General features: G+C 39.0%; 5 protein-coding genes across 8 annotated transcripts; all 5 read right to left on the reverse strand.

Annotated features, from left to right (window-relative positions):
- Window positions 1-210: 210 nt before the first annotated feature.
- Window positions 211-8,744, reverse strand: LOC134186884 (1-deoxyxylulose-5-phosphate synthase YajO-like). 2 transcript variants are annotated; one of them, XM_062654965.1, is made up of 8 exons: window positions 2,790-3,045; window positions 2,538-2,710; window positions 2,346-2,478; window positions 1,898-2,071; window positions 1,738-1,835; window positions 1,510-1,676; window positions 545-687; window positions 211-487 (listed from the first exon to the last, which is right to left on the reverse strand). In XM_062654965.1, the coding sequence occupies exons 1-8, from the start codon at window positions 2,889-2,891 to the stop codon at window positions 383-385; spliced, it is 1,095 nt and encodes a 364-aa protein (XP_062510949.1). In that variant the 5' UTR covers window positions 2,892-3,045; the 3' UTR covers window positions 211-382. The 2 variants fall into 2 exon arrangements, 1 of the variants encoding a protein (XP_062510949.1); XR_009971019.1 differs by lacking the exons at window positions 211-487; window positions 545-687; window positions 1,510-1,676; ... (2 more) ...; window positions 2,538-2,710; window positions 2,790-3,045 and adding exons at window positions 5,313-5,883; window positions 7,526-8,085; window positions 8,181-8,744 and having other exon boundaries at window positions 1,842-2,071.
- Window positions 8,745-9,480: 736 nt separating this feature from the next.
- LOC134187452 (monocarboxylate transporter 14-like) lies at window positions 9,481-9,998 on the reverse strand. The gene is made up of 2 exons (XM_062655570.1): window positions 9,789-9,998; window positions 9,481-9,732 (listed from the first exon to the last, which is right to left on the reverse strand). The coding sequence occupies exons 1-2, from the start codon at window positions 9,901-9,903 to the stop codon at window positions 9,542-9,544; spliced, it is 306 nt and encodes a 101-aa protein (XP_062511554.1). The 5' UTR covers window positions 9,904-9,998; the 3' UTR covers window positions 9,481-9,541.
- Window positions 9,999-10,413: 415 nt separating this feature from the next.
- On the reverse strand, window positions 10,414-18,208 carry LOC134186586 (1-deoxyxylulose-5-phosphate synthase YajO-like). Of its 3 annotated transcripts, XM_062654576.1 has the most exons (8): window positions 12,998-13,270; window positions 12,746-12,918; window positions 12,551-12,686; window positions 12,103-12,276; window positions 11,943-12,040; window positions 11,715-11,881; window positions 10,748-10,890; window positions 10,414-10,690 (listed from the first exon to the last, which is right to left on the reverse strand). In XM_062654576.1, exons 1-8 carry the CDS (start codon window positions 13,097-13,099, stop codon window positions 10,586-10,588), a joined length of 1,098 nt encoding a protein of 365 aa, XP_062510560.1. In that variant the 5' UTR covers window positions 13,100-13,270; the 3' UTR covers window positions 10,414-10,585. The 3 variants fall into 3 exon arrangements, 1 of the variants encoding a protein (XP_062510560.1); XR_009970970.1 differs by lacking the exons at window positions 10,414-10,690; window positions 11,943-12,040; window positions 12,103-12,276; ... (1 more) ...; window positions 12,746-12,918; window positions 12,998-13,270 and adding exons at window positions 14,784-14,933; window positions 14,988-15,159; window positions 15,238-15,354; window positions 16,997-17,556; window positions 17,652-18,208 and having other exon boundaries at window positions 10,750-10,890; window positions 11,715-11,895; XR_009970969.1 differs by lacking the exons at window positions 10,414-10,690; window positions 11,943-12,040; window positions 12,103-12,276; ... (1 more) ...; window positions 12,746-12,918; window positions 12,998-13,270 and adding exons at window positions 14,784-14,933; window positions 14,988-15,354; window positions 16,997-17,556; window positions 17,652-18,022; window positions 18,104-18,191 and having other exon boundaries at window positions 10,750-10,890; window positions 11,715-11,895.
- A 707-nt stretch (window positions 18,209-18,915) lies between these two features.
- On the reverse strand, window positions 18,916-21,658 carry LOC134186487 (monocarboxylate transporter 13-like). The gene is made up of 4 exons (XM_062654467.1): window positions 21,307-21,658; window positions 20,649-21,211; window positions 19,223-19,589; window positions 18,916-19,166 (listed from the first exon to the last, which is right to left on the reverse strand). Exons 1-4 carry the CDS (start codon window positions 21,656-21,658, stop codon window positions 18,976-18,978), a joined length of 1,473 nt encoding a protein of 490 aa, XP_062510451.1. The 3' UTR covers window positions 18,916-18,975.
- Window positions 21,659-22,590: 932 nt separating this feature from the next.
- LOC134186587 (monocarboxylate transporter 13-like) lies at window positions 22,591-24,935 on the reverse strand. Its single transcript, XM_062654577.1, has 4 exons — window positions 24,541-24,935; window positions 23,893-24,452; window positions 22,883-23,249; window positions 22,591-22,827 (listed from the first exon to the last, which is right to left on the reverse strand). The coding sequence occupies exons 1-4, from the start codon at window positions 24,890-24,892 to the stop codon at window positions 22,637-22,639; spliced, it is 1,470 nt and encodes a 489-aa protein (XP_062510561.1). The 5' UTR covers window positions 24,893-24,935; the 3' UTR covers window positions 22,591-22,636.
- Between the last annotated feature and the right edge of the window lie 454 nt (window positions 24,936-25,389).

Raw genomic sequence — 25,389 nt, forward strand, 5'->3', positions numbered from 1 at the left:
TACTTGATTTTTAATTTTTATAAAGCAAAGTGTATCAATTGTTACCTTTTCTTCTACTGTGAAATGATTCATCAGGTTAGTGCAAATCACTTAATTTCATAGGATTTCATTTCCAAGTCTAGAATAGACAAGTGAATGTATTGGAGATGCCCGCACCTGGACAGATACTTGCATATGTAACCAGTTACCACTTGCAAAGTGCCCTACAGCTGAGATGCAGCAGCAAAATCTTTCTTTATTTCATCACAGAACTTCAAAAACAAAGACAGTTTGCGATGATCAGTAGCAGCAAGCTTAAGCAAGCAATCAGCTCAACTAAGACAATTCAATAGCAGCAGACATCGAGAGTTAACAGTGCAACTTAATTGTTGCAAATCATTTATTAGAGCACAAGAAGTCCATTCCTGCGGCGTTGCACTTGCACAGCATCAATCATAGAATAGGGATACAAAGGCATGATATCGCTGACATCTCCAAGACGTTTCAGCTGTAAAGCACTATATGTCACCATTGTCTGTGACACAAATAATAGATTTCAACTTGCCTGGTCTGCAGTCAGTTTCCAACTGTCATCTCCTGCTCCCATGTTGTCAACAAGCTGTTCCATTTTCTTAGCTCCGATGACAACCGAGCTGACAGTCTCCTGATGTAGCAACCATTTTAGTGCTACTTGTGGAATACTCTTTCCTACAGTGCATAGAGTAATTTACTAATTATCAGCATAATAGTAGACACTCACAAGGTGGTGTTTACCAGATAAAGCAGGTTTACCAGATTAGCTAATATTAATTAAATTATGTTTGTGAAAAGACGCGCAGTCAATGTGATCTGTTCAGTTAAGACTATGTCTATATGTAAACACACAAAGACATATGATTGTGGATTAAAAATAATATAATAATTAACCAGAGATAACAAAGTGAGCATGTGCTGCATTCCAATTGTCCATCCCATTGGCCGTTGGTCGTCCACAGAATTACTGTAACCCTGGCGCATGCGCGCCTATAGGGTTAATACAATATTAATACGCATACTATAGTTTTTGATTCTCTATGAATATCCAGAAGGTGAAGAAAGCAAACAAAGCAGCACATAACAAAACAAGAATAAACACAACCATAAACAAGAGGTGAATTAGAATTGCCAAATATATTAGAAATTAATTAACTAAAACCTTTAATACTTACCAAATATATTTACATATAAATATAGTTTTTATAACCAGTTACACGTGGAAGACTTAACCGACTACACATAGCAAACATTGAAGTACATTCGCACATGAAAAACTCGATCACTTTTTCTATAGTCATCTAGTGTAAACTGCATGGACATGATAGGGCTCATATTGGCAGAACAAATGACACGGCAAAGTAGACGGCTGTGCACAAGTTGAAAAAACCCAAAAATAAAACATTTAATAAATTGTAAAATAATTATTATTTAATTATAGTTTGTATAGTCAGCTGCATACACATAAGTCACAACGAATCAACTCAAGAGTATCACCTAATTCTTCAGCAACAGCTTTTAGGACATCCAAAATTTGCCAAGTCTGTTCTTCTTTGGCATAGTCACGAAAGTAAGGAGGCTTGGTTGTATCATCTTTGCCATGGTGCTCGACTCGTGAGCCTTCTGGAGCTCCAGATCGAGTCACCTTGCCAGTTAGCCATCCCCTTATCCAGAACAACTATAATTCATAAAAGGCAATGCATATAACAAATTGCCTGGGTATACGTTTTGAGAGGACTCCAGGGCAATATGCCAAGCCCTTCACGTTTGCACACTTCACCAAGTTCCCACTCTGTTTCACGGCACATCAGATTGTATTGCACCTGTTCAAATGTATTACACTCGTGATATTATAAACATATTTTATTGAAATTTATTAGCAAACTTGAAGAGAAACAAATGGTTCATAATGCTTGTACTTGGTGAGGTCGATGATTTTCTGTAGTTGCCAGCCGGTCACATTGCTCAGACCCAAATATCGAACTTTGCCCTGACGAACAAGATCTGTGAGTGTGCTGAGGGTCTCCTCTATTGGAGTACCATCATCCCACGCATGAGTCTGCAAAGCCAAACCCCGGTAAATACAATATATAATACAAACATAAATTAGAATATAATCATTCATTGTTTGTTGGTGTACAACTACCAGCACATAAAATATAATTATGTAGTTAGTATTGGTTTTCATTGTTATGGTGAGCCAGTGTCCAGCCTGACATGAAATCACTACTAAATTACTTAACTAGTATTAATTAAGAAAATATAAATACTTAGTATGCACATAATTTACAAATACTATTTTTATTAATTATTTCCTACAAACAGGGTCCCACCTGATGATCTATGTAGCTTGTGTTGAGTCGCTTCAAACTCTCTTCCACAGCGCTCAAGATATGTTTTCTCGAAAGTCCGACATCATTAGGACCGGCACCCATAGGAAATCGCACTTTCGTAGCAATGACGATTCTGAATGCGAAATTTTTTTAGCTATACACAACAATGTATGCAACACACAGCCCGCCTACTGTTCTCTCGCTTGCTTTTGCAGCCAAGAGCCGACGATAGATTCCGAACGTCCAGCCGAATAGATATCAGCAGTGTCAATAAAGTTACCACCCATCTCGACAAATTTGTCCAGAATTGCATGAGAGGCAGCCTCGTCGCTCTGACCAGGCAAGTGGATCATTGCACCTTCCGTCTATGACCGAAAAAGGCATGGGTAGAACAGTAATTAGAATATAAGAAAGCCAATAAATAAATTAATTAGACGACCGCACCGAGCCAAATGTCAATGCTCCCAAGCATAGGTTGGAAACTTTGAGTCCACAGTTGCCGATGTAGCGAACGCCGCATTTCGAAGAAGAGGAAAATGTGGCCATGCTGAGACTTGAGACTCGAGAACAATGGCAAAGTAGCGCGTGTACACGTCTATATAGGAACAGAGTGCACGTAGACTGACGTAGGTAAGAATCCGGATATATGTCCTGAATCACGCTTACGCTAAAAAAAGTCCGTTCAAAGAATGGAGAGCCCGTGGGAAAATTCCCGTATCTGGGCAAGTACGCCCCCTACGCCGTTGATAAACATATCATTCGAAAGCACGTGACTAGGTGGAGTCAGATCTCTGGACAAATTAACTCTATAGATCCTGGGTTAGTAGATACAGCATGCTTCCTGAAAGAGACTCCTCCCATGCATTACCGACAAAGAATACCGCCAGTAAATGACACCTACGAGACTAATTGTATTAATCATTGTTGTCATTCTCATCGTCTCCTAGGAGGATCTCTTCACTGTCTGAAGAGTTCTCCTCACCTACTAATCTTTCTACCGCTTGTTCGAGCACGCCATCTGACGTTCTGTAATATTTTCTACTTTCTGGATGACATGGTCGACATACTTCTTCCATTTCGCCACCGTCACATTTTCAACGCCTTCTCTGGCCAGTTCGAATGGCAGAAAACTGTTGAACAGGACGGACCCTGACGTACTAAAGTAGATAGATAAGTAGGCAGTGAGGGCTGGGTAGCAACCACTGTTCTAAATGCTCATTTATCGATTGTTAGTATTACAATCCAAGATGAGAGCAATATTGTTGTTTCCGCCCTCTAGGCCTTATCTGGTAACCACATTTCCCACGGGCTCTCCATTCTTTGAACGGACTTTAGCAAAATTATGCTATTAGCATCTACCAGATTTCTAGCTAATTGGTCCTAATCAATGTCTTCGTCCAGGCCTCAATCATGCGTAGTCACGCTACCTTACGGGATCGGCACGGGGGGCCTAGCCCCTTGTAAATTTTGCAACACGTCACTTGCTGGGTGTCACAGAGATTGCTAGTGAGACTGCATTCTGTAATATAGCAAGATGGCATACTTGAGTTTCTTCTTTCCACAGCTTCGTCCATTGTGGTCCATGCACTAGACAAAGTTACATTTGAAAATTTTTAGTAACAGCAAAATAGCGCGAAAAATTCCAGGACTCTATATCGACCATAGCCTACTAATAAACCGGAAAGATTATTCAGAAGTATAGTTAGTAAGAAATGGTTGTCGACACCCCTAGACTCCTACGCGGCTGCTAGCTAGGCAGACTTGCATGGTATCTGTTTATGTCATCTCTTAGCCTCGCAAGCCAGGCTCTTCCGCGCAGTCGCTGAGCTAACCGCACGTGAATCACACGAGGAGGAGGAGCTTTTACCGGAATTGCTCCAGCGCGAGAAGAGCCTGGCTTGCGAGGCTAAGCGTATACGTGTTTGCAATCTAGCCGCGGTTTCATGCCTACGTGTGTCTAGCTAATTGCTAACGTCACTGTGTCTATAGGACTGCCTTCGCAATTGTCGTAGCTCGCGAGATGGCCCTGTAGATGCGGCATTCGTTTGCAACTGTGAGGAGACAGGCGAACGTTGTGTGATCTGTTCATCATTGCTACAAGAGTGCGATTTCCTGTCGGTGCCGGTTCAATGATGTTGGGCTTTCCAGAAAAGATATCTTGAAAGCCGTGGAAAAGAATTTGAAGCGACATAACACAAGCCATAGACATAGATGTCTGTTATAGTTTTGTAAGAAATACTTAATAAGTATTAAATATTGTTTCTAAATTCCGTTCATACTAATTAATTATTAATGTTTTGTTAATAATAATACATCAAACTACATAATCATTATTTTCTTATGCGCTGTTACAAACAATAAATAATTATATCCTAATTTATGGTTATAATATTGTTACTGATGAGGTTTGTGTTTTGCAGACTCATGCATAAGATGATTGTACTCCAAAAGAGGGACCCTCGGCACACTCACAGATCTTGTCAGGGCAAAGTTCAATATTTATGTCTGAGCAATGTGACCAACTGGCAGATACACAAATCATCAATCTCACCAAGCACAAGCATTATGAGCCATTGGTGTCTCTTCAAGTTTGCTAATAAATTTTATTAAAATACTTTAATCATCGTGAGTGTAAAACACATTTGAACAGGTGCAATACAATCTGATGTGTCGTGAAACAGAGTGGGAACTTGGCAAAGTGTGCAACTTGGCATGTGTAGTATAAATGTTTGCATCAGCACAATAGAAATATTTGTGTATGAAGATAACCTTAAATTCAAATAACCCGGACAGTCTTCGTGCTCTCTTTTATATCAACTGTTTATACCCTGGTGGGGACCCAACAATGGTGACATATTGAAACTCTGTTGTTGTCACTTCCAATCACCAATTACAAAACAATCTTATTTCAAAAACTGTGTACAAATTACACACATGTCTCAAACGATACCACAGCACTCTCACTACCTGATTCAAGTTTCTCCTTCTTGTTCAACTTTTGCTCCTGTCTTCTCTTGAGATAAATGTCAGAGAACATTGATAAACTAGAAATAACCGACAGACAACCACAAACCACAAAAGCAGTATTGTACGAGCCAGTAAAGTCATATATCCATCATAAAACACAAAAATTGATGAAAAAATTACCGACCCAAACCAGTGTGCACATACCGCCAAACGGTGGCCCAGCAGAAGCCACCACACCAGCAATCAATGAGTATATTCCCCAAGCATTGACAATCTCTTCCAGTCCGACTATATCCCGAGGAATGACAGCGACTAGCATCCGAAATGATCCAAACACACCAACCAGAATCGAATATCCGACAAGTTCACTGTAAGTCTTGAAGAATGGAAAACAAATGTTTACGATTCCAGACAAAAAGATAATCAACTGCAAGAGCATTATCCTGTTGCTCACGTAATCGCCAATGTAGCCCACAAGAACACCTGACACTGCCCCAAACACCGATGCGTAGGTCAGTAATAGTGCTGCGTCCCTGCCTGACGCTCCAACTGAGCATTCAGCATGACGAATCTGCAACCAAATAATTATCGATTAATAAATTTGTTAAATAAAATAAGACAATCGTAACTTTCAGATATTATACTAATCTGCACACTAACTCCATCATACAACAAATTCTATTACCTCTTTAATTCTTTAATTAATAAATTAATACAAATTAAAATTTTCAATTAATAGAAGTTAAAACCCTTTATATTATGCAAACTTGAAGGTAGGAAAAGTATTCCTAATTCTCAGAATCAGAAAGATGAAGGTATGATGAAGCATTCACAAACAGATGAAATAGTGCTTTACCATGCAAATACTCGACCTATGCATAAGCAAATAATATACACAAACAATATAATAAATCTTTCAATGCTTATACCAGCATTACTACAGACATGGGCATAATTTGGGAGCCCCCCCCCCCATATCAGCTGAGGCATGGAAATCACCAATTGCAGATTTATGAATATACCAGCTGACCCGCTGATTCTACATCAAATCATGCTATTTGGCTATTTATATTGTTCTGATTGGACGCTTTGACAACCCGTAGCAACAAAAGATTAGAGAATGACCAGGCTAACCACCACCACCATAAATTACCATGTCCAAAACGTTCATGTTGTGACGTCACAAGACCAGACTCACACTATGCAAGTAAATTGACATAAACAAAGTCATTTTATTGTTTAGAATCTTTTTGAAACGATTTTCATTATTAACTTTCAAATTGATTGAACTGACAGGAAGAAGCAGTAATGTAGGTCACACATGATCACCTCCAATCTCAGACATGTGGGTGGCACAATCAGAGCCATTACCTCACCATTATGACTTGTTTTAATTTACTAAAAAGTGCAGCTGCCGCTGTAGATGCATGTACTTGCAGTGTCTGAGAAAGTCCAATAATTTTTTAATCAAAATCACATGCTCATGGTGGCTCCATAATTATGCTCATGTCTGTATCACACTCTTTTCTAAGCAGGCACAAAGTATAGACCATAATTCGAGAAACAACATTCTGCCATAAGCCATAAAGTGTCTGTAATCAGAATAACAGAAAGTAGACGAGAATGTCATAACTCACACAATTATGTATGATTACTGACGTTGTTTCTTGCTACAATAAGGAATAAAGCAGCTGACCTAAGCAGCATTACAAATTTTTAGTATAATGGTATCACTATGATTCGACAGTGATATGACATACGTATTGTATACCAATTGAGTCAAAAAACTTTATTGTCATGGAAGTTGTTTGCAATGTAGGTCAGCTCTGACTTCTTTCACAAGTCATTATACTCACAATTAAATATATAAAGTAACTGTCAAGAATCCTACTAATATGATACATTTTATTACTTTAATTAATTTAGCGTATGTAATTTGTGAACTCAAACAACAGCAATTTTTTACAAAATTAGAACCATAAATTGATGACTTGAAAGTTGTATTACTCAATTGGCAAATATCTGACTGTATCAAAATTTGTTTTAATTACTTCTATAGTAATGATTTGTATCTATAACACTCTTGTCATTCATGCATTGAATGTGTACTAACTCAGTAGCTGTTCTAATGCAATGACCTGTTATAATGTCAATAAAATACACACTACAATACAATACACAGTACACTACAATACACAATTTGTGCACCTTACCAAATGATGAAGGACAAGGTAAAGTGAGAAGTAGTGAAGTGACGTCAACCACAGCCACACTGAAAATCGAACATGTCGTTGTGTATTGCAGGCTCGAATGACGATTTGTTTCATTGTCAACTTTTGCTTAATCTGTTGCACACGAGGCCGTATCAACAGTCCAGACACAAACGACAACAAGCTGTAGCTTCCAATAAATATGCAGACTGCTCTCCAACCATAACGATCCAAAATAGTCTGGTTAATTAGAGACATACACAGTCCAGCAACCCAAGCAGCAGACCGAGCCATGCACACAGCAAGTGATGTTCTCTTGTTGAAGTAAGCCGGCAGTATTCCAGTCACAGGAGTAACAGATAATGAAGCTCCTACACCTAGAATTACGCCATAAGTCAGAATTGCCTGCCACATCACATTTGTTGCTGCAGTAAGAAATGCTCCAGCAGAAACAAGTGCAGATCCAGTCATCGTCACGGGCCTCACTCCCCATCGAGCAACAAGACTGGTTGAAAATGGGGCAAGCAAATACGTAAGAAACACAGCTTGATTTCCAATCCAAGCTAAATATCACAATTAGCCTATTTCTCAATACTATAGTTGACTGATTAATTAATTATCCAGCATCAGTGATATTGTGTGATGAAATGTCACATACCAGTAACTGCACTTATTCCACTCTCATTCTTGTTTGTGTCACAGTAGCCGCTGGTTGTGTTAGACTCAGTGTAGAATTCTAATAATCCTGTGTAGAGCACACCAAAGGATGCCAATGTGCCCAACACAACGAAATTGGTTACGAAAGAGCAAGCGCATATGACCCACGACCATCCACTATCGACGGAATCCGTTGGCTCTCGAAGTGTCGTAACTATCAAACTACAAAGGGTCGGCGCCTTTGCTGATTGAAATGAATGCGTATGGTCACTGGCAACGCTGTGAGTCGTTTTGGTCTTCTGCTGACTAGGTTCGACTGTCAATTCTTCTGTGGCACAATCAACATCGTCCATGTCTTGCTGCTGTAGAAGTCTAGATAATGATTGGCTAATTACCAAACTGCCATTATACGGGAGAGCTTGAGTGCGCGTTTTGGTCAGGAGCTCAAGACACCTTTACAATAGCGTTTTCTCCTGCATGATTACTTGGTACTCCAGACGTTGAAACGATTTAGAAAGCCGTCTGAAACGTCGCCACAAAAATCCGGTCAGCAGCTGATCCCATAATGTCTAGAATACCGCAAATATGACGCGCGAATAGGGTCTGGCTACGCGAGACTAATAGTGTCTGGATTTGAGTGACAGTGTAAATAAATAAATTTACTAACTAAATAATTAATCAATTTTCTCTTCGTGTGTTTTCTTTTCTACGATATTGTACATGTTTATTTCCAGTAAAAATATTTTGTATATCACTGAGTGCAAAATATTTTTCACTCAATTTCATCGACTCAATCTCTATTTCTGTGCATGTGGTAATATGTAATATAATTAATTAAATCACTTGATGAGCCATAAAATTCAATTAATTGTTAACTGTCAGTATCCTAACCAAAAGCGCGTTTTAATTAATCAGGCTGACAGCAACTGGCAAATGCTAGTACAGGTACGTGTTTCAGAAAGTGAATTTTACTTAGCCAATCATCATTCTTTCCATCACGATCAAGGTGGAGAGCAGGTGGAGAACAGCCGAGGGCTTAGCACTTCAGTTGCACTTCATTAAAAATTTGTACTTTCGTCAGATTGTCTGGTTAGAACATACTAAAATAATTAAAATATTTTCCCTATTATTAACTACCTGGTATGTGTAGTATACTGTTTGGGCAATACAGTCAACTTGTCACGGCTATTTGAATCTGAGGTTATCTTCATATGAATTATTTGCTATGAAGATAACCCCAGATTCAAATAACCTTGACAAGTTGACTACTCATGCACTCTTGGTGACACATTGAAACTCTGTCATTTGCCACTTCAATCACCAACTCCAAAACAATTTTTAAAAAATTAAAAAACTGTACAATTACACACATGTCTCAAACGATACCACAGCACTCGCACTACCTGATTCAATTTTCTCCTTCTTGTTTAACTTTTCTTCCTGTCTTCTCTTGAGATAAATGTCAGAAAACATTGATAAACTTGAAATCACCGATAGACAACCACAAACCACAAAAGCAGTATTGTACGAGCCAGTAGAGTCATATATCCATCCTAAAACACAATGAATTGAGAGAAAAAATTACCGACCCAAACAAGTGTGCACATACCACCAAATGGTGGCCCAGCAGAAGACAGCACGCCAGCAATCAACGCGTATATTCCCCAAGCATTGACAACCTCTTCCAGTCCGACTATATCCCGAGGAATGACAGCAACTAGCATCCGAAATGATCCAAACACACCAAACAGAATCGAATATCCGACAAGCTCACTGTAGGTATTGAAGAATGGAAAGCAAATGTTTACGATTCCAGACAAACACACACACACACACACACACACACACACACACACACACACACACACACACACACACACACACACTGGGTGGAGTGACGGAGGTCTAACTCCACAGAAGGCAGAGCGACCAACTTTTAGCAAAGGCTTCTGCAGTAGTATGTTAATATTAATTAACGGCATTAATATTAACGGCAACAACTTGTCGAAATGCCATTAAAACACTACTTGATTTTTAATTTTTATAAAGCAAAGTGTATCAATTTTTAACTTTTATTCTACTGTGAAATGATTCATCAGGTTAGTGCAAATCACTTAATTTCATAGGATTTCATTTCCAAGTCTAGAATAGACAAGTGAATGTATTGGAGATGCCTGCACCTGGACAGATACTTGCATATGTAACCAGTTACCACTTGCAAAGTGCCCTACAGCTGAGATGCAGCAGCAAAATCTTTCTTTATTTCATCACAGAACTTCAAAAACAAAGACAGTTTGCGATGATCAGTAGCAGCAAGCTTAAGCAAGCAATCAGCTCAACTAAGACAATTCAATAGCAGCAGACATCGAGAGTTAACAGTGCAACTTAATTGTTGCAAATCATTTATTAGAGCACAAGAAGTCCATTCCTGCGGCGTTGCACTTGCACAGCATCCATGATAGAATACGGATACAAAGGCATGATATCGCTGACATCTCCAAGACGTTTCAGCTGTAAAGCACTATATGTCACCATTGTCTGTGACACAAATAATAGATTTCAACTTGCCTGGTCTGCAGTCAGTTTCCAACTGTCATCTCCTGCTCCCATGTTGTCAACAAGCTGTTCCATTTTCTTAGCTCCGATGACAACCGAGCTGACAGTCTCCTGATGTAGCAACCATTTTAGTGCTACTTGTGGAATACTCTTTCCTACAGTGCATAGAGTAATTTACTAATTATCAGCATAATAGTAGACACTCACAAGGTGGTGTTTACCAGATAAAGCAGGTTTACCAGATTAGCTAATATTAATTAAATTATGTTTGTGAAAGGACGCGCAGTCAATGTGATCTGTTCAGTTAAGACTATGTTATATGTAAACACACAAAGACATATGATTGTGGATTAAAAATAATATAATAATTAACCAGAGATAACAATGTGAGCATGTGCTGCATTCCAATTGTCCATCCTATTGGCCATTGGTCGTCCACAGAATTACTGTAACCCTGGCGCATGCGCGCCTATAGGGTTAATACAATATTAATACGCACACTATAGTTTTTGATTCTCTATAAATATCCAGAAGGTGAAGAAAGCAAAACAAAGCAGCACATAACAAAACAAGAATAAACACAACCATAAACAAGAGGTGAATTAGAATTGCCAAATATATTAGAAATTAATTAACTAAAACCTTTAATACTTACCAAATATATTTACATATAAATATATTGTTTTTATAACCAGTTACACGTGGAAGACTTAACCTACTACACATAGCAAACATTGAAGTACGTTCGCACATGAAAAACTCGATCACTTTTTCTATAGTCATCTAGTGTAAACTGCATGCACATGATAGGGCTCATATTGGCAGAACAAATGACACAGCAAAGTAGACGGCTGTGCACAGGTTGAAAAAACCCAAAAATATAACATTTAATAAATTATAAAATACTTATTATTTAATTATAGTTTGTATAGTCAGCTGCATACACATAAGTCACAACGAATCAACTCAAGAGTATCACCTGATTCTTCAGCAACAGCTTTTAGGACATCCAAAATTTGCCAAGTCTGTTCTTCTTTGGCATAGTCACGCAAGAAAGGAAGCTTGGCTGTATCATCTTTGCCTTGGTGCTCAACTCGTGAGCCTTCTGGAGCTCCAGATCGAGTCACCTTGCCAGTTAGCCATCCCCTTATCCAGAACAACTATAATTCATAAAAGGCAATGCATATAACAAATTGCCTGGGTATACGTTTTGAGAGGACTCCAGGGCAATATGCCAAGCCCTTCACGTTTGCACACTTCACCAAGTTCCCACTCTGTTTCACGGCACATCAGATTGTATTGCACCTGTTCAAATGTATTACACTCGTGATATTATAAACATATTTTATTGAAATTTATTAGCAAACTTGAAGAGAAACAAATGGTTCATAATGCTTGTACTTGGTGAGGTCGATGATTTTCTGTAGTTGCCAGCCGGTCACATTGCTCAGACCCAAATATCGAACTTTGCCCTGACGAACAAGATCTGTGAGTGTGCTGAGGGTCTCCTCTATTGGAGTACCATCATCCCACGCATGAGTCTGCGAAGCCAAACCCCGGTAAATACAATATATAATACAAACATAAATTAGAATATAATCATTCATTGTTTGTAGGTGTACAACTACCAGCACATAAAATATAATTATGTAGTTAGTATTGGTTTTCATTGTTATGGTGAGCCAGTGTCCAGCCTGACATGAAATCACTACTAAATTACTTAACTAGTATTAATTAAGAAAATATAAATACTTAGTATGCACATAATTTACAAATACTATTTTTATTAATTATTTCCTACAAACAGGGTCCCACCTGATACAGATCTATGTAGCTTGTGTTGAGTCGCTTCAAACTCTCTTCCACAGCGCTCAAGATATGTTTTCTCGAAAGTCCGACATCATTAGGACCGGCACCCATAGGAAATCGCACTTTCGTAGCAATGACGATTCTGAATGCGAAATTTTTTTAGCTATACACAACAATGTATGCAACACACAGCCCGCCTACTGTTCTCTCGCTTGCTTTTGCAGCCAAGAGCCGACGATAGATTCCGAACGTCCAGCCGAATAGATATCAGCAGTGTCAATAAAGTTACCACCCATCTCGACAAATTTGTCCAGAATTGCATGAGAGGCAGCCTCGTCGCTCTGACCAGGCAAGTGGAACATTGCACCTTCCGTCTATGACCGAAAAAGGCATGGGTAGAACAGTAATTAGAATATAAGAAAGCCAATAAATAAATTAATTAGACGACCGCACCGAGCCAAATGTCATTGCTCCCAAGCATAGGTTGGAAACTTTGAGTCCACAGTTGCCGATGTAGCGAACGCCGCATTTCGAAGAAGAGGAAGATGTGGCCATCCTGAGACTTGAGACTCGAGAACAATGGCAAAGTAGCGCGTGTACACGTCTATATAGGAACAGAGTGCACGTAGACTGACGTAGGTAAGAATCCGGATATATGTCCTGAATCACGCTTACGCTAGCAAAATTATGCTATTAGCATCTACCAGATTTCTAGCTAATTGGTCCTAATCAATGTCTTCGTCCAGGCCTCAATCACGCGTAGTCACGCTACCTTACAGGATCGGCACGGAGGGCCTAGCCACTTGTAAAATTTTGCAACACGTCACTTGCTGGGTGTCACAGAGATTGCTAGTGAGACTGCATTCTGTAATATAGCAAGATGGCATACTTGAGTTTCTTCTTTCCACAGCTTCGTCCATTGTGGTCCATGCACTAGACAAAGTTACATTTGAAAATTTTTAGTAACAGCAAAATAGCGCGAAAAAATTCCAGGACTCTATATCGACCATAGCCTACTAATAAACCGGAAAGATTATTCAGAAGTATAGATAAGAAATGGTTGTCGACACCCCTAGACTCCTACGCGGCTGCTAGCTAGGCAGACCTGCATGGTATCTGTTTATGTTACATGTCATCTCTCATGCGTCCCAATGACAATGCAATTCTACAGTATAGCCATTAGCGTATACGTGTTTGCAATCTAGCCGCGGTTTCATGCCTACGTGTGCCTAGCTAATTGCTAACGTCACTGTGTCTATAGGACTGCCTTCGCAATTGTCGTAGCTCGCGAGATGGCCATGTAGATGCGGCATTCGTTTGCAACTGTGAGGAGACAGGCGAACGTTGTGTGATCTGTTCATCATTGCTACAAGAGTGCGATTTCCTGTCGGTGCCGGTTCAATGATGTTGGGCTTTCCAGAAAAGATATCTTGAAAGCCGTGGAAAAGAATTTGAAGCGACATAACACAAGCCATAGACATAGATGTCTGTTATAGTTTTGTAAGAAATACTTAATAAGTATTAAATATTGTTTCTAAATTCCGTTCATACTAATTAATTATTAATGTTTTATTAATAATAATACATCAAACTACATAATCATTATTTTCTTATGCGCTGTTACAAACAATAAATAATTATATCCTAATTTATGGTTATAATATTGTTACTGATGAGGTTTGTGTTTTGCAGACTCATGCATAAGATGATTGTACTCCAAAAGAGGGACCCTCGGCACACTCACAGATCTTGTCAGGGCAAAGTTCAATATTTATGTCTGAGCAATGTGACCAACTGGCAGATACACAAATCATCAATCTCACCAAGCACAAGCATTATGAGCCATTGGTGTCTCTTCAAGTTTGCTAATAAATTTTATTAAAATACTTTAATCATCGTGAGTGTAAAACACATTTGAACAGGTGCAATACAATCTGATGTGTCGTGAAACAGAGTGGGAACTTGGCAAAGTGTGCAACTTGGCATGTGTAGTATAAATGTTTGCATCAGCACAATAGAAATATTTGCGTATGAAGATAACCTTAAATTCAAATAACCCGGACAGTCTTCGTGCTCTCTTTTATATCAACTGTTTATACCCTGGTGGGGACCCAACAATGGTGACATATTGAAACTCTGTTGTTGTCACTTCCAATCACCAATTACAAAACAATCTTATTTCAAAAACTGTGTACAAATTACACACATGTCTCAAACGATACCACAGCACTCTCACTACCTGATTCAAGTTTCTCCTTCTTGTTCAACTTTTGCTCCTGTCTTCTCTTGAGGTAAATGTCAGAGAACATTGATAAACTAGAAATAACCGACAGACAACCACAAACCACAAAAGCAGTATTGTACGAGCCAGTAAAGTCATATATCCATCCTAAAACACAAAAATTGATGAAAAAATTACCGACCCAAACCAGTGTGCACATACCGCCAAACGGTGGCCCAGCAGAAGCCACCACACCAGCAATCAATGAGTATATTCCCCAAGCATTGACAATCTCTTCCAGTCCGACTATATCCCGAGGAATGACAGCGACTAGCATCCGAAATGATCCAAACACACCAACCAGAATCGAATATCCGACAAGTTCACTGTAAGTCTTGAAGAATGGAAAACAAATGTTTACGATTCCAGACAAAAAGATAATCAACTGCAAGAGCATTATCCTGTTGCTCACGTAATCGCCAATGTAGCCCACAAGAACACCTGACACTGCCCCAAACACTGATGCGTAGGTCAGTAACAGTGCTGCATCCCTGCCTGACGCTCCAACTGAGCATTCAGCATGACGAATCTGCAACCACATAATTATTGATTAATAAATTTGTTAAATAAAATAAGACAATCGTAACTTTCAGATATTATACTAATCTGCACACTAACTCCCTCATACAACAAATTCTATTAACTCTTTAATTCTTTAATTAATAAATTAATACAAATTAAAATTTTCAATTAATAGAAGTTAAAACCCTTTATATTATGCAAACTTGAAGGTAGGAAAAGTATTCCTAATTCTCAGAATCAGAAAGATGAAGGTATAATGAAGCATTCACAAACAGATGAAATAGTGCTTTACCATGCAAATACTCGACCTATGCATAAGCAAATAATATACACAAACAATATAATAAATCTTTCAATGCTTATACCAGCATTACTACAGACATGGGCATAATTAGGGAGCCACCCCCCATATCAGCTGAGGCATGGAAATCACCAATTGCAGATTTATGAATATACCAGCTGACCCGCTGATTCTACATCAAATCATGCTATTTGGCTATTTATATTGTTCTCATTGGACGCTTTGACAACCCGTAGCAACAAAAGATTAAAGAATGACCAGGCTAACCACCACCACCATAAATTACCATGTCCAAACCGTTCATGTTGTGACGTCACAAGACCAGACTCACAATATGCAAGTAAACTGACATAAACAAAGTCATTTTATTGTTTAGAATCTTTTTGAAAACGATTTTCATTATTAACTTTCAAATTGATTGAACTGACAGGAAGAAGCAGTCATGTAGGTCACACATGATCACCTCCAATCTCAGACATGTGGGTGGCACAATCAGAGCCATTACCTCACCATTATGACCTGTTTTAATTTACTAAAAAGTGCAGCTGTCACTGTAGATGCATGTACTTGCAGTGTCTGAGAAAGTCCAAGAATTTTTTAATCAAAATCACATGCTCATGGTGGCTCCATGATTATGCTCATGTCTGTATCACACTCTTTTCTAAGCAGGCACAAAGTATAGACCACAATTCGAGAAACAACATTCTGCCATAAGCCATAAAGTGTCTGTAATCCGAATAACAGAAAGTAGACGAGAATGTCATAACTCACACAATTGTGTATGATTACTGACGTTGTTTCTTGCTACAATAAGGAATCAAGCAGCTGACCTAAGCAGCGTTACAAATTCTTAGTATAATGGTATCCCTATGATTCGACAGTGATATGACATGCGTATTGTATACCAATTGAGCCAAAAAAACTTTATTGTCATGGAAGTTGTTTGCAATGTAGGTAAGCTCTGACTTCTTTCACAAGTCATTATACTCACAATTAAATATATAAAGTAACTGTCAAGAATCCTACTGATATGATACATTTTATTACTCTAATTAATTTAGCGTATGTAATTTGTGAACTCAAACAACAGCCATTTTTTTACAAAATTAGAACCACAAATTGATGACTTGAAGTTGTATTACTCAATTGGCAAATATCTGACTGTATCAAAATTTGGTTTAATTACTTCTATAGTAATGATGAGTATCTATAACACTCTTGTCATTCATGCATTGAATGTGTACTAACTCAGTAGCTGTTCTAATGCAATGACCTGTTATAATGTCAATACAATACACACTACAAAACAATACACAATACACTACAATACACAATTTGTGCACCTTACCAAATGATGAAGGACAAGGTAAAGTGAGAAGTAGTGAAGTGACGTCAACCACAGCCACACTGAAAATCGAACATGTCGTTGTGTATTGCAGGCTCGAATGACGATTTGTTTTATTGTCAACTTTTGCTTAATCTGTTGCACACGAGGCCGTATCAACACTCCAGACACAAACGACAACAAGCTGTAGCTTCCAATAAATATGCAGACTGCTCTCCAACCATAACGATCCAAAATAGTCTGGTTAATTAGAGACATACACAGTCCAGCAACCCAAGCAGCAGACCGAGCCATGCACACAGCAAGTGATGTTCTCTTGTTGAAGTAAGCTGGCAGTATTCCAGTCACAGGAGTAACAGATAATGAAGCTCCTACGCCTAGAATTACGCCATAAGTCAGAATTGCCTGCCACATCTCATTTGTTGCTGCAGTAAGAAATGCTCCAGCGGAAACAAGTGCAGATCCAGTCATCGTCACGGGCCTCACTCCCCATCGAGCAACAAGACTGGTTGAAAATGGGGCAAGCAAATACGTAAGAAACACAGCTTGATTTCCAATCCAAGCTAAATATCACAATTAGCCTATTTCTCAATACTATAGTTGACTGATTAATTAATTATCCAGCATCAGTGATATTGTGTGATGAAATGTCACATACCAGTAACTGCACTTATTCCACTCTCATTCTTGTTTGTGTCACAGTAGCCGCTGGTTGTGTTAGACTCAGTGTAGAATTCTAATAATCCTGTGTAGAGCACACCAAAGGATGCCAATGTGCCCAATACAACGAAATTGGTTACGAAAGAGCAAGCGCATATGACCCACGACCATCCACTATCGACGGAATCCGTTGGCTCTCGAAGCGTCGTAACTATCAAACTACAAAGGGTCGGCGCCTTTGCTGATTGAAATGAATGCGTATGGTTACTGGCAACGCTGTGCGTCGTTTTGGTCTTCTGCTGAGTAGGTTCGACTGTCAATTCTTCTGTGGCACAATCAACATCGTCCATGTCTTGCTGCTGTAGAAGTCTAGATAATGATTGGCAAATTACCAAACTGCCATTATACGGGAGAGCTTGAGTGCGCGTTTTGGTCAGGAGCTCAAGACACCTTTACAATAGCGTTTTCTCCTGCATGATTACTCGGTACTCCAGACGTTGAAACGATTTAGAAAGCCGTCTGAAACGTCGCCACAAAAATCCGGTCAGCAGCTGATCCCATAATGTCTAGAATACCGCAAATATGACGCGCGAATGGGGTCTGGCTACGCGAGACTAATAATGTCCGGATTTGAGTGACAGTGTAAATAAATAAATTTACTAACTAAATAATTAATCAATTTTCTCTTCGTGTGTTTTCTTTTTTACGGTATTGTACATGTTTATTTCCAGTAAAAATATTTTGTATATCACTGAGTGCAAAATATTTTTCACTCAATTTCATCGACTCAATCTCTATTTCTGTGCATGTGGTAATATGTAATATAATTAATTAAATCACTTGATGAGCCATAAAATTCAATTAATTGTTAATTGTCAGTATCCTAACCAAAAGCGCGTTTTAATTAATCAGGCTGACAGCAACTGGCAAATGCTAGTACAGGTACATGTTTCAGAAAGTGGATTTTAGTTAGCCAATCATCATTCTTTCCATCACGATCAAGGTGGAGAGCAGCCGAGGGCTTAGCACTTCAGTTGCACTTCATTAAAAATTTGTACTTTCGTCAGATTGTCTGGTTAGAACATACTAAAATCTACCTGGTATGTGTAGTATACTGTTTGGGCAATACAGTCAACTTGTCACGGCTATTTGAATCTGAGGTTATCTTCATATGAATTATTTGCTATAAAGATAACCCCAGATTCAAATAACCTTGACAAGTTGACTACTCATGCACTCTTGGTGACACATTGAAACTCTGTCATTTGCCACTTCAATCACCAACTCCAAAACAATTTTTAAAAAATTAAAAAACTGTACAATTACACACATGTCTCAAACGATACCACAGCACTCGCACTACCTGATTCAATTTTCTCCTTCTTGTTTAACTTTTCTTCCTGTCTTCTCTTGAGATAAATGTCAGAAAACATTGATAAACTTGAAATCACCGACAGACAACCACAAACCACGAAAGCAGTATTGTACGAGCCAGTAGAGTCATATATCCATCCTAAAACACAATGAATTGAGAGAAAAAATTACCGACCCAAACAAGTGTGCACATACCACCAAATGGTGGCCCAGCAGAAGACAGCACGCCAGCAATCAACGCGTATATTCCCCAAGCATTGACAACCTCTTCCAGTCCGACTATATCCCGAGGAATGACAGCAACTAGCATCCGAAATGATCCAAACACACCAAACAGAATCGAATATCCGACAAGCCCACTGTAGGTATTGAAGAATGGAAAGCAAATGTTTACGATTCCAGACGAAAAGATGATCAGCTGCAAGAGCATTATCTTGTTGCTCACGTAATCGCCAATGTAGCCCACTAGAACACCTGACACTGCCCCGCACACCGATGCGTAGGTCACTAATAGAGCCGCATCCCTGCCCGACTCTCCAGCTGAGCATTCAGCATGACGAATCTGCAACCAAACAATTATCGATTAATTCATTAAATAAATAAAATAAGACAATCATAACTTTCAGATATCATACTAAACTGCACACTAACTCCCTCATACAACAAATTCTATTAACTCTTTAATTCTTAAATTAATAAATTAATGCAAATCAAATTTTCAATGAATAAAAATTAAAACCCTTTATGTTATGCAAACTTGAAGGTAGAAAAACTATTCCTAATTCTCAGAATCAGACAGATGAAGGTATCATGAAGTATCCACAAACCGATGAAATAGTGCTTTACTACTCGACATATGCATAAGCAACTAATATAAGCAAATAATATACACAGACCATATAATAAATCCTTTAATGCTTGTAACAACATTACTATCACCCTTTTTCCTAAGCAGGCACAAAGTATAGACCAGAATTCGAGAAACAACATTGTGCCTTAGGCTATAATGAGTCTGTAATCAGAATAACAGAAAGTAGACAACAATGTCATAACTCATACAATTGTGCAGATGATTACTGACGATGTTTGTTGCTACAATAAGGAATCAAGCAGCTGGCCTAGGCAACGCTGTACCATGATGGTAGCCTTATGATTCGACAGCGATATGGCAGATGTACTGTACACCAATTGAGTCAAAATGTTTTATCGTCATGGAGGTTGTTTGCAATGTAGGTAACTTCTGACTTCTCTCACAAGTCATTATACTCACAATTAAATATATAAAGTAACTGTCAAGAATCCTACTGATATGATACATTTATTACTTTAATTAAGTAGTGTATGTAATTTGTGAACTGAACAACAGCCATTTTTTTACAAAATTAGAACCACAAATTGATGCCTTGAAGTTGTATTACTCAATTGGCAGATATCCTACTGTATCAAAATTTGGTTTAATTACTTCAATAGTAATGATGTGTATGTATAACACTCTTGTCATTCAAACATTGCATGTGTAACTCAGTAGCTGTTCTAATGCAATGACCTGTTATAATGTCAATACAATACACACTACAAAACAATACACAATACACTACAATACACAATTTGTGCACCTTACCAAATGATGAAGGACAAGGTAAAGTGAGAAGTAGTGAAGTGACGTCAACCACAGCCACACTGAAAATCGAACATGTCGTTGTGTATTGCAGGCTCGAATGATGATTTGTTTTATTGTCAACTTTTTTTGATTAATCTGTTGCACACGAGGCCGTATCAACACTCCAGACACAAATGGCAACAAACTGTAGCTTCCAATAAATATGCAGACTGCTCTCCAACCATAACGATCCAAAATAGTCTGGTTAATTAGAGACATACACAGTCCAGCAACCCAAGCAGCAGACCGAGCCATGCACACAGCAAGTGATGTTCTCTTGTTGAAATAAGCTGGCAGTATTCCAGTCATAGGAATAACAGATAATGAAGCTCCTACGCCTAGAATTACGCCATAAGTCAGAATTGCATGCCATATCTCATTTGTTGCTGCAGTAAGAAATGCTCCAGCGGAAACGAGTGCAGATCCAGTCATCGTCACGGGCCTCACTCCCCATCGAGCAACAAGACTGGTTGAAAATGGGGCAAGCAAATACGTAAGAAACACAGCTTGATTTCCAATCCAAGCTAAATATCACAATTAGCCTATTTCTCAATACTATAGTTGACTGATTAATTAATTATCCAGCATCAGTGATATTGTGTGATGAAATGTCACATACCAGTAACTGCACTTATTCCACTCTCATTCTTGTTTGTGTCACAGTAGCCGCTGGTTGTGTTAGACTCAGTGTAGAATTCTAATAATCCTGTGTAGAGCACACCAAAGGATGCCAATGTGCCCAACACAACGAAATTGGTTACGAAAGAGCAAGCGCATATGACCCACGACCATCCACTATCGACGGAATCCGTTGGCTCTCGAAGCGTCGTAACTATCAAACTACAAAGGGTCGGTGCCTTTGCTGATTGAAATGAATGCGTAAGGTCACTGGCAACGCTGTGCGTCGTTTTGGTCTTCTGCTGACTAGGTTCGACTGTCAATTCTTCTGTGGCACAATCAACATCGTCCATGTCTTGCTGGTGTAGAAGTCTAGATAATGATTGGCTAATTACCAAACTGCCATTATACGGGAGAGCTTGAGTGCGCGTTTTGGTCAGGAGCTCAAGACACCTTACAATAGCGTTTTCTCCTGCATGATTACTTGGTACTCCAGACGTTGAAACGATTTAGAAAGCCGTCTGAAACGTCGCCACAAAAATCCGGTCAGCAGCTGATCCCATAATGTCTAGAATACCGCAAATATGACGCGCGAATAGACTAATAGTGTTCGGATTTGAGTGAGTGTAAATAAATAAATTTACTAACTAAATAATTAATCAATTTTCTCTTCGTGTGTTTTCTTTTTACGGTATTGTACATGTTTATTTTCAGTAAAAATATTTTGTATATCACTGAGTGCAATATTTTTCACTGAATTTCATCGACCCAATCTCTATTTCTGTACATGTGGCAATATATAATATAATTAATTAAATCACTTGATGAGCCATAAAATTCAATTAATTGTTAATTGTCAGTATCCTAACCAAAAGCGCGTTTTAATTAATCAGGCTGACAGCAACTGGCAAATGCTAGTACAGGTACATGTTTCAGAAAGTGAATTTTAGTTAGCCAATCATCATTCTTTCCATCACGATCAAGGTGGATAGCAGCCGAGGACTTAGCACTTCAGTTGCACTTCATTAAAAATTTGTACTTTCGTCAGATTGTCTGGTTAGAACATACTAAAAGTGATTAAAATGTTTCCCCTATTATTAACTATCTGGCATGTGTAGTACACTGTTTGCACAATACAGTCAACTTGTCAGGGCTATTTGAATCTGAGGTTATCTTTCATACAAAATATTTGCATACAAAGATAACCTCAAATTCAAATAACTCTGAAGGGTTGACTACTCATGCACACTCTTGGTGACACAATGAAACTCTGTCATTTGTCACTTCAATCGCCAATTCCAAAACAATCTTATTTCAAACACTGTGTACAATTACACAGATGTCTCAAACGATACCACAGCACTCTCACTACCTGATTCAAGTTTCTCCTTCTTGTTCAACTTTTCTTCCTGTCTTCTCTTGAGATAAATGTCAGAGAACATTGATAAACTAGAAATCACTGACAGACAACCACAAACCACAAAAGCAGTATTGTACGAGCCAGTAAAGTCATATATCCATCCTAAAACACAAATAATTGATGAGAAAATGACCTACCAAAACAAGTGTGCACATACCGCCGAATGGTGGCCCAGCAGCAGCCACCACACCAGCAATCAATGAGTATATTCCCCAAGCATTGACAATCTCTTCCAGTCCGACTATATCCCGAGGAATGACAGCGACTAGCATCCGAAATGATCCAAACACACCAACCAGAATCGAATATCCGACAAGTTCACTGTAAGTCTTGAAGAATGGAAAACAAATGTTTACGATTCCAGACGAAAACATAATCAACTGCAAGAGCATTATCCTGTTGCTCACGTAATCGCCAATGTAGCCCACAAGAACACCTGACACTGCCCCGCACACTGATGTGTAGATCAGTAATAGTGCTGCATCCCTGCCAGACGCTCCAACTGAGCATTCAGCATGACGAATCTGCAACCAAATAATTGACTAAAAACATTCGTAAGTTTCAAATATCATACTCACACAATAGCATAACTCCCATGCACAACAAATCCTATCAATTCTTTAATTAATAAATAAAATTAATTATTGTTAATAAATTAATATAGTAGCAATGCTAAAAATAAGAATAAATACCCTCGACTGCAAAATTGGGCTACAAAGTGTTCATACACCTTGGATCCAATTAAGCAGAGCCGATGAAGAGCGTGAGAAGGCCGGAGGAGAGGGCTGGACACATTGACTGGCACGTATGTGGGATTCGACATCTGACACGCTAGCTAACGACAGCAATAATGAGCGCATCTGCTACATTCCAATTGGCCGGTCTTTGGTCTGGCTGTCCACAGCGGTATTACTGTAACCCTAGCGCATGTGCACCTCCGATTAATACAGTCAAATGAATCTTTGTTATTGCAATGTAGGTAAGCTCTGCCAGCAGTAAAGCCTTCCTTTACAGTCTATACCCACAGTTACATACATAAACTGTATAGAATCCTACTAATAAATATGTTTTAGTATTTTAACATGAAAGTAATTTGCAAACTCAACAATAGTAATATAATGTCAATAAATTACACAAAAGTTACAAAATATTATTTGTGAATCTTACCAAATGATGAAGGACAAGATACACTGAGAAGTAGTGAAGTGACGTCAACCACAGCCAGACTGAAAATCGAAGATGTCGTTGTGTATTACAAGCTTGAACCACGATTCGCTTCACTGTCAACTTTTGCTTATTCTGTTGCACACGAGGCCGTATCAACAGTCCAGACACAAACGACAACAAACTGTAGCTTCCAATAAATATGCAGACTGCCCTCCAACCATAATGATCCAAAATAGTTTGGTTAATTGGAACCATAGCCAGTCCGGCCACCCAAAGAGCAGACCGAGCTATGCACATAGCAAGCGACGTCCTCTTGTTGAAGTAAGCCGGAAGTATTCCAGTCACAGGGATTACAGATAATGAAGCTCCTACACCTAGAATTACGCCATAAGTCAGAATTGCCTGCCATATCTCATTCGTTGCTGCAGTAAGAAATGCTCCAGCAGAAACGAATGCAGATCCGGTCATCGTCACAGGCCTCACTCCCCATCGAGCAACAAGACTGGTCGAGAATGGGGCAAGCAAAAACGTAAGAAACACAGCTTGATTTCCAATCCAAGCTAAATATCACAATTAGCCTATTATCAATACCAGTTGACTAATTAATTATCCAGCATCAGTGATATTGTGTGAAGAAATGTCACATACCAGTAACTGCACTTATTCCACTCTCATTCTTGTTTGTGTCACAGTAGCCGCCATTGGTTGTGTTAGACTTGGTGTAGAATTCTAATAATCCTGTGTAGAGAACACCAAAGGATGCCAATGTGCCCAACACAACGAAATTGGATACGAAAGAGCAAGCACATATGACCCACGACCATCCACTATCGACGGAATCCGTTGGCTCTCGAAGCGTTGTAAGTATCAGACTACAAAGGGTCGGTGTCTTTGCTGCTTGAAATGAATGCGTATGGTCACTAGTACTGGCAACGCTGTGAGTCTCCTGCTGACTATGTTCGACTGTCGATTCTTCTGTGGTACAATCAGTATCGTCCATGTCTTGCCGTGTTCAGAAGTCGAGATAACGATAACAAAGTGATAACGAGCTGCTACAGGTATATGCATAATTATACGGGAGGTTGAATTTGACCTTTGAGTGCGCGTTTTGGTCAGGAGCTCAAGGCTCCTTCGCGTGAGTGTACAGTACAGGTTTGGAGCACGCAGTGACGTCCAATTTTTCATGAACTCTGTCCATTTCTGTGGTAATGTGTTGTAAATCACTGAATGGGCCCAATTAATTGTCCCTATTATAACTAAAGTAGGAAAAGTAATAGCTGGCAGCGTGGGAAAATCTTGAACCTCGCTAACTATACATCGTAAACGGACAGTTCTAACATCAATAGGAAGTTAGTGATGACGAGAAGACAAATATATAGAGCTTGTTTCCAGGGCTGGATCCAGAGCGGGGGGTTCAGGGGGTTGCAACCCCATCTTTCCAATAAACGTGGTTCAATAATTTCGTATAATTTTATTAGATAAGAGAAAATTAGTAAT

Source organism: Corticium candelabrum, chromosome 11, assembly GCF_963422355.1.
Source record: "Corticium candelabrum chromosome 11, ooCorCand1.1, whole genome shotgun sequence".
Lineage (NCBI taxonomy): Eukaryota > Metazoa > Porifera > Homoscleromorpha > Homosclerophorida > Plakinidae > Corticium > Corticium candelabrum.